The sequence below is a fragment of the Uloborus diversus genome, chromosome 4 (genome assembly GCF_026930045.1).
Source record: "Uloborus diversus isolate 005 chromosome 4, Udiv.v.3.1, whole genome shotgun sequence".
Lineage (NCBI taxonomy): Eukaryota > Metazoa > Arthropoda > Arachnida > Araneae > Uloboridae > Uloborus > Uloborus diversus.
The window spans coordinates 179,015,867-179,031,000 of record NC_072734.1 but is presented as its reverse complement, the minus strand read 5'-3'; the positions used below and the strand labels follow the sequence as shown (position 1 = coordinate 179,031,000).

Below are 15,134 nucleotides of genomic sequence, written 5' to 3'. Positions count from 1 at the left end.
AGGATGGGCACTTACATCTCGCACTTGCGGTCTTTGAACACCTTATTTTCCACCTTTTACTTCCGGGTTTCCCTCCCTATTTTGATAAAATCACAGCAGACCTGACGCATGCGCAAATTGGCGCTTAGTCTCGGCTTAGGAAAACGAACAGTATTCTGATAGAGATAAAAGTGGTTGCCCTTGAAGATCAACTGAGAAAAAAAATAAGAGATTTTGGTTCACAAATTGAGCAGTCAGATGATTAAAATTGATATGTATTCAATTGCACAGTGTGCTGTCCAGTCCACTATGTCGCATCCTCTTAACTGACTTTTTGTGTTAAGTGTTTTCATGGTAAATATATTTCTATCTATATCAATAATCCATAATTCATTATTTCATTAAAAAATAATCTATTTTCTATCATAATTTTTTTAAAAATTCTATTTAGGTTAGAGGACACAAAGGATATATTTTAAGAACTTTAATTCAAGAGACACTGTCATATAGCAAAAACCTTGTACCAGCTGAATTTGATGTAAGTAACAAGCTTAGTATGCTAATTATATTGTACATGCTGATATGATGTGCTGATATAGTGAACAGTGTGAAACATTAAGTTTTGAGATATATTTTGCTTTAAAACTTCTTTAAATAAACTCCCAATTATCTGCAAATGGATTATCCGCTGCTTTTTACACTGTCGAATGTTATTGATCTTGTTATGCTATTGCATACACAAGTATCAATTTTTCACCTATTTTGCGGATTATCTGCAAATTCGCTTATCCATGGTCACTGTGCCACCCTAATACGTGGATGATTGGGAGTTTGCTGTGTTGTTTGTTGTTGAGATTATTCATTGAAACTTTTATTTAATGAGGCAATTGTTCTAATTATAAGTTGACATTTTTAGTAGTTACCTATATTCAGTGCTGCACTTGCAACACTGAATATAGATAACTACTAAACACGCTACAGTATACGCTACAGCAGCGGTTCCCAACCTTTTTCTCTTTGCGAACCCCTTGGAACAGGCAAAAAAGTTCGCGAACCCCCTGATGTTGAAATTAGTAACATGTAAGAAACAATAAAAAAACAGCATGTTTGCTTTCCATTTTTTGCAGCATTTGATTGCAATAAACAAAAATATAATTGTAAAATATCATTAAGTGCAAACATTAATAAAAAGTTAAAACTACATCTACAAGAAAAATTATAAAGAAGAAGTTTTATAAACCAACTATTTTTTTAAGCATACTTTAAATTGGGGAAAAAATCCTTAATGCGATATTTGTGGCTGTTTGACGGAACAAAGAAACTGAAAGTTTGGTTCAATGTCTGACAGTTTGAGTCTTAAATCAGGCTCTGCATTCAATCTGCTTCGGTATTTATCTTAGAGATAAGTATAGGAGGAAAATCCTTTCTCGCACAAATATGTTGTACAAAATGGTAACAAAATTCGAATTGCTTTTTTGGACAAAACGGTATAGTCATTTCTTACACTGAGCCAGAAGTCAATTAACGAGAGCTCTTTAAAGGTAGTTTTCAATGAATTATCACAGGATAACTCGATGAGCATTTCCTTTTCAGGTAATGTCAGGGTGTTCTCTAAGCATGGATTTCCTTCAAAAGGATTGCGTATCCAGTTGTTTGAGAGAGGGACGTTACGCCTATTAGGAAAATACTCGTCAAAAGTTAGTTCAAGATGTTGCAGATGCTCACATACATTTCTTTTAACGCTTTCATCAAGTTTCATTGAGTTTTCTGATAAAAAAACTACCTTTAGTGTAAGAGAAGTGAAACTAAGAGAGAGTGAAACAAGAAAACTCACCCATTTCTAGGCATTGGATCCAGAAATTCAATTTTTTTACCATAGCTTCAATTTTATCATATACAACGAAAATATTAACAACTGCATCTTGCAAGGATAGATTTAATTCATTTAATTTTGAAAAGATGTCGGCTAAATATGCAAGCCAAAGAGGATCGAATATGCAAGTGGACAAGTGAAATGGATGATCAACAAAAAATGCTTGGACTTCTGACTTCAATTCAAATAAGCGTGTCAAAATTTTGCCATGGGAAAGTCATCTAACTTCTGTGTGAAGAAGTAAAGTAACATGAAGGCTTCCCAATTCCTCACAAAGCGCGTGAAATAGACGGCAGTTTGTGGCACGTGATTTTATGAAATTTACAATTTTTACCGCATCATTCAAAGTAGCGGATAATTCTGCGGGAATACGCTTACATGCTAATGCTTGTCTATGAATGCAGCAATGAGTCCATTCAATTTTCTCGTTGATCTTCTTTACTCGCACCACAAAGCCAACAAATTTTCCTGTCATTGATTTTGCACCATCCGTGCACACACCCACACACAAAGACCAATCTATTCCATTTTCTTCAAAGTAACTGTTGACCAGTTCGAAAATTGCTTCTCCAGTTGTGTTGGTTTTCAAAGGTTTTGCAAACAGTACATCTTCTTTAATTGTATCGTTAAAAATATACTTAACATAGACAAGTAACATTGCAGCGTTTGCTACATCAGTCGACTCATCAAGCTGGATCGCAAAATTGTTCTCTTTTATTCTATTCACAAGTTCTTTCTCCACATTACTTACCAAATCAGTAATTCTGCGTGATACTGTGTTGTTTGATAGCGGAACCAGGTCAATTTTTTTTTTTTGCTGACTTTTCTCCCAGCATAAACTTAGCAATATCTTTAGCACACAGTCCAATTAAATTTTCTGCAATTGTACGTGGCTGCAATTCTGTAACTGACTCGATATGAAGCTTCAAGGGCCATTTTACTATCTTCGTTGGATTCTAACAGGAACGTAGAGATGCTACACTTTTTATTATATTCCAATTTTCTTTTAAAATATTCGATAGGTTTGTCCTTGTGTGTCGGATGCTTTGTTTCGAGGTGTCTTCTCAGAAGTGACGGTTTCAAACTGCTGTTCGCTAGAACTTCGTTGCAGAGAAGACAAAGCGGTCTGTCTAGGTTCAGACTCTTCTCCAGTAAAATAAAAGCCCATTTGTAAATAGTCACTGTCATATTTTCGCTTTTTTCTCCCCTAGTTCACTTTTCTGTTTAGTCGGGGGAGGCGGCAGTTCATTACAGCTATCTATTTCAATATCCTGTGTTGAAAAAATATTAGATCCCCTTCAGGCTCGGGCCCCGGCCAACAGGTGTCCCTTCTCCCCCTCCCCCATGCACGCCCCTGCCTATCGTCAATGACCAAACACTGGCAATACTCTTAATAACCAAGTATTACGTGACCCGTTTCTATATGGTAGAGCAGAAACCAGCTTTTTTTTCTGCTACCCCTTCTATTTCAATTGTAGTGTTCCTTATACGATCGTCTTGGGAAATGTGTCTACCCTAGTTTTACTGAAAAACGACCCATTATTCTCCTAAAGTTTTTTGTATACGTCTCATGATGAATTACTAATAATCAAATAGATTTTTTTCTCTCTAGTTTTTTGAATTACATTTGATTGCATGCTTTGATATATCAATATATATCAATGTTTGGTATATCAATTAGGCAACAAAACTTTTAAAAAGAAAAGTTTCTTGAAAGCTGAGCATGCAAGTTTGTTTCATGCCATTAGTAGGATTTATAATTTATTATCAAAACAGCATCTTACTTATTTATTATTAAATATTATACACTAACTATTTATTATACCCTTTACTTCTTTATTATACAAAACAGCATCAGTTCTTTACACATTTAGATGGGTGGCACACAGTTGCCACCCATGTTGGCAACTGTGCTATACTTATATATTTTTCTTTTACAGTTTTTGGAGATTGACCATCATCAGCATACTATTTCTAGTCAAATGGGTCCATCAATGTCTTGGGACAATTCAGAGACTGGTTGGTCTGAGCAAATGAATGCTGATCCAAATACTGTCGCTCATGATCATGAAGATTATTTTAGTAATAGCTTTTATTATGAGCAGGAAATGCAATCTATTCCTGGTAATATGTTTCACTCACCAAATGTGGATCTACACTTTCAGGAAAGCAGTTATGGAGCACAAAACATGAGTAAGTACTCATAAAATTCAGTTCAAGTGATGTAGTTAAGTGGCAAAGGTATTGTGAAGTTTGGAATGTGCTGATGGTAATCATGTTTCAGTCATCATTTTATGTATAACTAGTGGTACCCGCACGGCTTTGCCCATAGTAGAAAATTAAAAGGTCATTTGGTTCGTCTGTATATTTACAAATAATGGATGATGAATTTTTCGCCAATTTGCTATGTTCTTTTCTTGCCCATGTTACGGTTCCACATTATGATAATTTGGTAATTTACTCGTCGACGTTGTGATAATTTGCCCGATAAAATGTTCTTAAAAATTGAATAGAAAAAGAACAAAATCGAGTTTTCAAAAACTTGCTTCAAGGTACACACCCCCATGCTATAAATTAATTCTGTGCCAAATTTCATGAAAATCGGCCAAACGGTCTTTGCGCTATGTAAGTCACAGAGATCCTGACAGACAGACTTTCAGCTTTATTATTAACTAGTGGTACCCGCACGAGATTTGCTCGTAATAGAAAAATTAAAAGGTCTTTTGGTTCGCCTGTATATTTACAAATAATATATGGTGAATTTTCTCGCCAATTGACCCATGTTACAGTTCCACGTTATGATAATTTCGTATCTGGCCAATTGGCTTGTGCCCATGTTACGGTTCCACATTATGATAATTTCGTAATTTACTCATCCATCTTATGATGATTTTGTTCTTAAAATTGGAATAGAAAAAGAACCACATTGAATTTTCGAAAAATCGCTTTGAGGTGCACACGCCCATGCTACAAACTAAATTTGTACCAAATTTCATAAAAATTGGCCCAACGGTCTAGGCGCTATGCGCATCACAGAGATCCGGACAGAGGACGTTCAGCTTTATTATTAGTAAAGATAAAGATAAAGAAGACCAAAGCATGGTTTATGTATCAACACTAAAATTACAGCAGGCGTCACTTTGACCCCAAGCAAACTTTTTTTGCTAACTACTCCTCCATATTTTTATAAAAAGCTTAATCCTTTGACTTTTTCTAAGTAACTAGAAAGTCACTCGTCATGGTATGAGGGGTGAAAATGGGCTTCTATGTACATTTGAATGCAGCGATTGCCTGTTTGGTGACATTTTGGTAGTTTAAGTTAAATTGGGTAGTTTAACCCTAACTCCAGTGGATTAAACATTAACTCCAGTAGATAGCGATCCTTGTTGACCATTTTCACGTTTCCTTATCCTCCCAAAATAACAGTCTTACCAGTAAGACAGTTAAGTCACCGGATCGAGTTCAGCCTTGTCACGATAAAGCATTTCCCTGCATGTTAAACATTAACAAAACATATTATCAGATTATCATACCTTGGCGCGAGTTTCATTGTTGAAACATGCCAGTTACTTTATCATTGGCTATTAATTTATGAGGATAGGGTTGTTTAATAACATAAAACTTTCAAAAATATTGATTAAAAAAATAATAATAATAAAGGGTTATACCCAAAAGTGTGAGCAGGTATCATTTTGACCCTTTTGAGAACAAAAGAATTGCAAATACATTTACTGATGCTGAAACTAAGCAGAACCTGAAGCATGCCTGTTAGAATATATCATTACAAGAACTTGAAACATTTATAATGTTTTTTTTTACATAAAAGAGCACTAGTTGCTAGTTTCTGAAATGCAAATGATACAGCGCTAGTAATTTTCAGAGTTTTTAAACTTTTTTTAAAATGCTTCAATATACATACTTAAAATATCTGCATCCTTTAAATAAATTGCATTTATTCTAAATATGTTTATTTTAAACTATTTTTTACAAATATACAACATTATGTAAAAATGACTCCCACCCTATTTCTATATACATGAAGATCACCATAATTCTAGTGTTCATTTATAAGTAACAAACTAATTATGTGGCACATGAAACATTCCACAAAAAAAAAAATAAGTAAATAAATTTTAAAAAAATAAAAAAATAATAAATAAATAATAAAAAAAAAAGCTCAGTCAATTCCAGCCGAGGACTGCAGTTTTACCTTTATTAGCACTCATCAGCCTGGCATAGGAAAGTGACTGAGCTGGAGGTTGAAAACCTCATAAGAAAGCCAAAAGTGCCAACCAAACTGGTAACTAATACAGAAACTGAATATACCTGCCTTGCCTTCAATCTTTGAGTTGAACCAAACCATTGCTTCAATCACTTGTTTGGCCTGTGCTAATTCTGTATTAGCTACCAGTTTGTTTGGCACTCTTGGCTTCCTTAAGAAGTTTTCTACCTCCAGCTCAGTCACTTTCCTATGCCGGGCTGATGAGTGCTAATAAGCACGAAACTGCAGTCCTCGACTGGAATTGACTGAATAATTATGTGGTATTCATATAGTTTTGTTGTACAAGGTTTTCAAAAAAAGAAAAAAATGAACCCCTGAATTTTAGGATTGCGTACTTGCACTAAAATGTTTTTGCATTATTCAGTAACGATATTGATTGGGCTTCAGAGTTTTTAAATTTACTTTGACTTGATCTTGATGTGCTTTGTGTATTACCATCATTTAAGAATCAGAATTATGTATAGTACTTGATTAGCTATCAGATTTAGCTACACATCAGTTCAATTTCGGCATTGTAAGTTAATTTCTAAGCAGATAAACTCTTTCAACTTCTCCATCTGAAAGTTGTCAACTCTAGCTTTTTCATGAAGAGAAAACATTGTTATTTGTGATATGCAAAAGGAAACTCACCATCACATTTTTTTTCTGAATTAATTTATAGATTAGATTTGCTACTGTAATTCATCCATTATTATATTTACCTAAACTAAACATCAATGTTACAATCCTCTGCTTTTCTTGACCCACATTTAACTCGCAATTTTTTGGTATAATTTTGCTGTTTATAATTTTTTTATGAATCCCTGTAAAATTATTTGTGGCCATCTTAAAATAAGAATTTTGGTCTCTTGCAAAACTGCAGAAATATTTTTTTCAATGATGGTTCTTTGAAAGACTTTTTTTTTTAACTATGCATCATGGATGGTAAAATATAAAATGCCTAGCAGATACAGTATAACTTCAAATCAACAATACATGATTTAACGATTCCCTCTATTTAATGATACTTTTCACTGGTCCCGATTTAACTGCATTGATGCCGTAATACGTCACCCCAACTTATTTATATGTATTTTCTGGACAAACTTTGTGTATGTTTCTTGATTTAATGATATCCTTGATGTAAGGATAACTTTTACCAGTCTCTTGGCAATCGTTAAATTGGGGTCATACTGTACTTTGAAGTGTAAAAGACAACAAAAGTAAAACAAACATATGAAGGGCAAGAAATAAAATTGTAAATTATGCTGTTTAACCTTTTAGAATTGGGATTGAAAGTATGAAAATAGCTTTCCTTTCAAAACATAATCAGGGAATGCTTTTCCTTTCGGAAGTACAGAATTTTTCTTTACTAAACCATCATTTGACACAAAAAGTTAAAAACTGGTTTTGCATGTCAATTGATATTTTTATAGATTAATGTACAAACTAGAGAATATTTTATGGTACAATTTGTTTCTTGTAATAAGCCTTTGTTAAAACTTAAAACCAATTTCTAAGGAGTTCTGCATCATGGTGAACAAATCTTTATTTATAAATTCTTTCTTCATCCCTTGATCTTGATTGCTGGCTAATATTGGACAGCCCTCAAGTATTTATCAATCGCAATTCCCAAACCCTGTAAATATCATTTAGTTTGTTGCTAATGATCATTTCATTCTAAAAAAAAGCGTGTGTAAACAGTTTCATAGTTTTCTTAAATGTTCAATGCTAAAAGCATTTTTAAAAGTTATACTTCTCAAAATTTCTGACAATTTCAGCTGTTACACTTTAAAACATGATATTTTTAATATTTTTTAACATTTTTTAATTGCATGCTTCATGTGTTACATGCTACATGTCTTTTTTTTACACAATACATAGGCTATTGAATAACACATTGAGGTTTTTTACTATGCATATTTTTTACTTCATCAATTCCCATGCAACAAATTACACTATATTATCTGCAAATTATATCCCCCCCCCCTACAATGCTCCAATGTACCAAAATTTGTTACCCACAGTTTATACTATAAAAAATACGATAGCATAAAAAATTAGAAAAAATTCTTTAACTTAAATAAAAATTATAGTTGAAACAAACTTTTTATAATTTATTTAAAGTGCTTCTTGCAAGATTTTAAATGTCAGTCTGGTTTTTGGTCCATTACAGAGCTATATGCTATAGATTTTTCTTGTGTCTATCTGTTTCTTATCTTTGAAACAACCATTAACTGCCATAGCATCTGTTCAGGACATGGAAAAAATATCCACCTGAAGCAGGAAATGTTTTGAATGAGTCATAAGCATCTTTGAATTTCTTGCTTGAAAACACGTTCAGATTTTCTTCATTTGTTGTGATAAATCGATCAGTGTGTACCTTGAAAATAAAAGTTATGTTAAGTGACGCATGTTCAACGATCAGGCTTGAAGAAAAAATTCTGTAACAGTCTTAAATCCCCCAATTACAGAAAAAACCTTAAAACAAAATCCAGAATTTTATTTCATATTCGAGAAAAAAAAAAAGGCCTTTACCTGCATTGTAGCATGAAATTAGTTTAAAACAGTTGTAATTCACATTCTAATTACCTTGGAACATTGGAACAAATTTTGTCTCATGCTGAAAAATCAGGGGCTTCTATGGATATTTTATCCTAATTTTATGCCTGATCGATTGCACAGCCCAGATTTTTTCACCCTCATATTTAAAAAATGGCATTTTTGGCTCCAAAAAATTAAAATTCAAACAACTCGGTGATTTTTTGGTGTTTGAAAACCTCCATACATTCTTTCTCGGGTATCCAAGAACCTACGTGCCAAATTTTGCAGAGATCGAACGTAAACTGTGGATTTGAATAGGGAACATACACACATATTATACATATATATATATACACACATAACACATACGTTCTCTGTTTTATTTATATAGACGTATGTCATTTGTCATAAATATCTGTCATGTTCTTAAATCATACTTTATCCTTTCAGGGAGTGAAGGTCCAAACTTCCATATGAATTCCGAGTATTTTGCTGATCATATTGAATCTCATAAACAAGTACATGCATCACATTCTGTTGTTCCTGGATCTAGTCATGAATTTTACGATGCTGAAAACATATCCCCTTCTTCAACTATTCATCATAGTGATACAATTGTAAATTTCGGAAACACTAAGGTAGTGCATCACCATGTTGAAGAGAAATCTAATCTCATACAGCCCAGTCATTCAGAATGGGATCGTTTTCAGCACAGGCAGCACAGTCAACTGAGACCCCAATCAACTGCATTCGCTTCGCAGTCTCAAACTGTATTTCAATCTGGCATTCCTGAGCCTAATTTTGGAGGAGTAGGTTCTCAAGAGCTGAATTCCAGGATGAATAACCGAATACAACCTAACATTGAAATGACAAATTCATATCGACCTGATTTAAATTTTCCCGGTTCACTTCCACCAAATTCTCATCCTCCCAATTTTGCTTCAGATACAGTTGATGTCAATCAGTTGCCACGAGCTTCAAATGTGCTTCCGACTTCTGTTCAACATGATAAGCCATTTCAAACGCAAAACATTCAGGCATCCCTTCCTAATCCAAATGATCCTGATACTGAAGATTTGGAAAATGATGAGGATATGTCTAGAACACTAGCTTTACTTCAAAAGCAAGGAATAAGTGATGAAAATATTTTTGATAATCAGTATTCTAGTCAAACTGTACAATCAGAACAAAATATTGCTCATACCAGTTATTCTATACAACCAGATCCTAGTCAATCTAATTCCCTTGAACGTAACTTTGTAAATACCGGAAATGAGCCTATTATGGGTTCAGGAACCAAAATGTATCAGGAATCTGGATTTTCTCAACCATCGGCAGATTCCAAGACAGATATAATGGGTTCAGGAACCAACATGCGTCAGGAATCTGCATTTTCTCAACCATCAGCAGATTCCAAGATAGATATAATGAGTTCAAGAACTAACATCCATCAAGAATCCGAGATTCCTCAAAAGCCATTGACTGAATCCGAAAGAGATATTGTGGATTTAAGAACCAATATGCTTCAAGAATCCCAAATACCTCAAAAACCATTGATGGATGCTGAGAAAGATACCATCAGTTCAACAACCAGTATGAATCAAGAATCCCAAGTGCCTCCAAAACCATTGGTAGATGCTGAAAGTGAGACTTTTAATCAGGATAGTGTGAACGCTTTAGAAAGTGATGATGAAGACATTGAGGATGATGAAAATTTAGAGATTGGTGATGAACAAGAAGCTCAGGATAATGATGAAAACCAGGATTCTGAAAGGACTGAAGTTATTTTCCCGGAAGATCCCATCCCAGACAATAGTATACCACCAGAAGAAAATCCTTATAGTGGATTAAACAGTTTTCTTTCAGATGAACAAAACTTACTTAAAGAAAAGCATTCGGAGTTGGAAAAATTGGAAGTGACCGAAAATGGATCGATTGAAGAAACTGGTTCTCATGATGCGAAGTTGCAGCCAAATAGTGAGCAATCTACATACAAAAAACCAGAATCAAATTATAATTCTGAAATTGATTCCGAAGGGAAAACTGACTCTTTAGTAGATACAGCAAAAAATTTGCCTTTCAGTGAAGATTTAAAACCTGAAGTATCTGAAATCGCAGATGGTAGAAATAATGTAGACTCAAAAGCTTACCCTGATCTACATGAAAAACTGACAGACCATGAGCAGGAAATTTTAACTGATACAATGAATGAAACTTCATCAAAAGATGTTCAAACAGAATCAGAACATGTGTCCGATACTACAAATGCTTTCGTAAAACAAAACATATTTGAAACCAAGAATGATACTGCTCCAAGCTCCATCAGTGAACATAGTTCAGATTTTGAAAACTTGCTAAGTATACCGGAATCGGAAGACATTTCGAGTGATGGTTCACAAAATTTGTATCAAAAACGTAATCTTAAAGGAGATATTAAGAGTGATACAGATATTGACCCAGATGGTGAGGAAAATTCGACAGACTCAGGAACTACTGAAAATTATACTTTCGAAAATGGACTGGAAGCTTTAAGGTGTTTTGTAGAAAGTATTTTATTATGGGTAAGTTACTTTTGAAATTGGCTTGAATGTTGATGTGTAGATCCTCTATATTTCTGTTCCATGTTTTATTCCTTTACCCCTATGAATAGCAGTTATTTCAAGTTTAACTGCCAAATAAATAAATAAATAATGTAATGTAAGCACATAGAATAATAAATAGTCAACTCTCCCAAATCTGCAAACCTAATCAACAATTTTCTGTCTTCTGCCATGGCTTTGTATTCAAACAGAGCATTGCAACTCAGTCACTGTTAAAATTATTTGCTGTTAAAATTTTTCCTAAGTTTAAAAACTTCAAAATAATTGAAAAAAAAAAAAAAAAAACACACAAGGTAAATTTTATCTTTGCTATAAGTATTTGAAATCAAATTATATGTAAAAAAGTTCATACATAGAGAGAATGAAGCAAACAAAATGCAGGAAATTTGCAAAATATAAAGTTTAAAAAAAAACTGCCTCTGCATAAAATAAATTCAAAAAACACAGTTATAAAACAGTAAGTACAAATTATTGCATACAAATGTTTCATAGCGATAAGACAAAAGCTTTTTTTTGGATATATAAGGGGCATTCGAATGAAACCTGGTCACTAGCCTAAAGTAACGGTTACGATTTTACTCAAAAATAGTCGCCAAAACTGTTGGCACCTTTATCCCATTGCGACATTAGGCAGTCAATTCCATCTTTGAAGAAGCTAGTAGGTTACTATCGGATCCAGGACTGTGTGTGTGTGTGAACCCAGTCACACACTTCGTCGTCCATGTGATATCCGCGATATCCAGTGTGTCGTCTGCGAATAGCTTGTTTTAGAGGTCCAAAAACATGAAACTCATACAGTGAAAGTGTGTACAGTGGATGTTTCTGTTCCAGCGTTTCCCACCGAAACTACTGCAATGTCGTCTTCACCACATTGGCCATATGTGGATGCCTTTGGACTACATGCCTGGCCGTTTCAACTCATTGGCTCGTCTAAGGCTCTATAAAGTGGCTTGATAACGCTGGGCATTGATGGTGGTTCCTTGTTTCAGGAGCTCAACAAGCAGTGGGCCCAGGAAGTTGGCCCCTTCCCTCTGAGTGGGTTCTTTGTGGTCAAAAAATTACATGTTTCTTAGTGGACGATAAATTGTGTGATCACCTTCTCTTCGGCGTTTATCCACACTGTCACTGTGCAACATGAAATGTTGCGCATGCGTTAGTCTCTCTACCAATAGATGGTGTCTCCATACATGCAGTTACGTGGCATCATCTAACGTCTAATGTGAAGTTAGACGCACTGACCTGGTTTCATTTGAATGAACCTTTAATATTGATCTATAAGTTTACTTCTGCTGTGTTGGAAAACAGGTTCATCATAAATATCAGCCCCTTACATCTGTCACAGAGCCTCCTTGCTAGATTGTGCCTGAGGCCGCATTTATTTTTCTCAATAGGTTTATAAAAAAAACTTTTAATCTCCCCTCCATAATTTTTAATTTAATAATTTTTATTTATTGTCTGTATGCTTTTTGTTTGAAAAATTTCATTTTCAAAGGAAATAGTTCAAGTACAACTTATTGTTCACTGTAAGTCCTTCAACTTTACTTATTCTTTTAGGTTCCTGAACCGTTTTATTCTTTTCTGATGGATCTAGACCAAAAAGGAATCCCTCATCGTGTTCCTGTTTTCACAGCTCTTAGTGCAGTGCCATGTGTTCTACTCATCATAGCAATTGTTTTTATAAAGGTACTAAGAACATTTTTCTTTCATATGTTTTTTTTTTTTTTTTTTTTTTGATTACTTTCAGCATGGAGCTCATTTTTAATCAACTGTTTAATTTATTTGTATTTCAATAACTTTTTCAAGTTTTTAATTTTTTGCATATTAAATTTATCTTAATGCAGTGAACTGTTCTGCAATTTCTAATTTTTTTTATTTTATGTTAATAAACAGAAAAAATATTCTAAATGTGCTTTATTATTTTTTTAAATACTATCTGTCTCATATTTGCGTTCTTGTATCATCTTTTTTTGACTGCACTGATAGGAGGTTATAAAGTGCTGGGAAATCGGTGAAGTCTCATGTTCTGGAAAATCAGTTGGAATGTAAGCAAAAAGTATCCAAAATCAAGAGGTTTTGAGCTTTGCTTTTAACTTTGTGAACTCCTATGTCAGTTCTCACATATTTAATGGCCAAAATCATTGATCGGGTAACGCTTTGAAGTCACCAACAATGAAACTCATGCCATAGCATGCATGACAGCATTATTTCATTGTTAAGTACCAAAAACTCAGTGAGTTATTTATCATTTGCTAATAGTTTTTGGCAATGTTTGACATGCAGGTAAATGCTTTACTTTGACAAGGCTGAATTGGATCTGGTAACTTAACTGTTTTACTGGCAAGACTAAGTTTAGGAGAATGGAGATACAAAAGTGGTAAACGATTAACGCTATCTACTGGAGTTTAGGGATAATCCACTGGAGTGAGAATTGCAATTTCAACTATCAAAATTTCACCAAACAGGCAATAGTTTTGTTCAAATGTAGAAGCAATTTTCACCAGTAATACCTCAACGAGCGATTTCCTACTAAATTAATAATTACTATTACTGATCATTGTATCTTTGTTAAAATACAGTTCCCAAACTATTTAACTCAGTAAAGTATATATATATATATATATATATATATATATATATATATATATATATATATATATATTTGCCTTTTTTTATGCTTCTGGTGCTTTCATGTTGGAAAATGAAACCTTTTTGCAAAAATTAGAATTTTTTCATAAAAATAAATTTTTTTTTCACTAAAACTTCATTTGAAAATTTCTAAATGTTAGCCTGGGATCACTTAAAGTGCAAGCTTTTAAGTATCAAAGTTATCTGAATTCAATTTCATTTTGATTAAGTTGTGTAATGTGTGCAAAATATTTTCAACCATTTAAAAAAGCTTGAAGTGATTAAAAGTAACCTTTAAATTTTAAAAAGTTGGCAAAGAAGTAACTGTGTACCTGCTTCTAGTAGTGTGATTATTTTGAAGAAAAATATTTATTCATCACACATTGAGTTGATTTTGCCCTTAACAAATCTGTTAAATATCTGTTATATGGCAATGCTTTTTATTTTAGTCATATATGTTTATATTTCTTTAATCAAGTCGATAGAATGAAATGTTAATTTAATTCATTGTGCTAGTTTTGTGACTAAAAAAAATTTTCTTTTCATATTTATAGGAGAAGTCAAAAGAAAATAAACTGTCTGGTAAGTTTTAGCTGCTGTATTGTATTTCATGTAATCTAACTGGTTGTTAAGCTAGTTACTACTGGTGTAGAAACAAGCATACTTGGCCTGATTAGTATGTCAGTGGGCCCTAGGCCAAATGCTTTTTTTGGGGCCCTAATGTAGTTAAGCCTTACAATTTTAGCCATTGCATAAAAACATTTTTAGCCATTTGAGGCCCCTAAAGAGCAGGGGCCCTAGGCCATGGCCTATTCAGTAATCAGGCCCTGTGTACTATATTGTATTATATTTTTAAAATATTCTGCTAATGATTAATCATCACTAGCCCCCTCCCCCCTCCCACACAGACACACTACAGACGTCTGTAGAAAATGAGAAATATTATATTTTATCATAATACTTTTTGTTTAATTGAATAGCACAAATAACAAACATTTAGATAATCATGTGTCCAAAAATAGGAAGAAATAGCTGTTTTTCCTGACTAGCCATAATGCCGAGACCCTGGTAGGTTAAGATTTGTCAAATGTTTTAACATTGAAGTTGAATATTGTATCTGGTGTACAAATAAGTGCTAAAGGATTTTCAAGAGATAGTGTCACTGGTATTAAATCGAAACGGACAATGTTGCAACTAATTTAATTTTATGACCTCATCGTTACGCTTTCATTTTCAGTATGTGACATTTTGC

The 15,134-nt window shown here is 33.6% G+C and overlaps 1 protein-coding gene across 1 annotated transcript in view; it reads left to right on the top strand.

The window, feature by feature from the left end:
• Positions 1-435: 435 nt before the first annotated feature.
• Positions 436-15,134, top strand: part of LOC129221638 (transport and Golgi organization protein 1 homolog) — a 56,275-nt gene continuing 41,576 nt past the window's right edge. Inside the window, exons 1-5 of the mRNA XM_054856165.1 lie at positions 436-517; positions 3,793-4,045; positions 9,108-11,218; positions 12,812-12,940; positions 14,437-14,464. Coding sequence (XP_054712140.1) covers positions 3,835-4,045; positions 9,108-11,218; positions 12,812-12,940; positions 14,437-14,464 — 2,479 coding nt within the window. The 5' untranslated portion in view covers positions 436-517; positions 3,793-3,834. The remainder of the gene's footprint in view (positions 518-3,792; positions 4,046-9,107; positions 11,219-12,811; positions 12,941-14,436; positions 14,465-15,134) is intronic.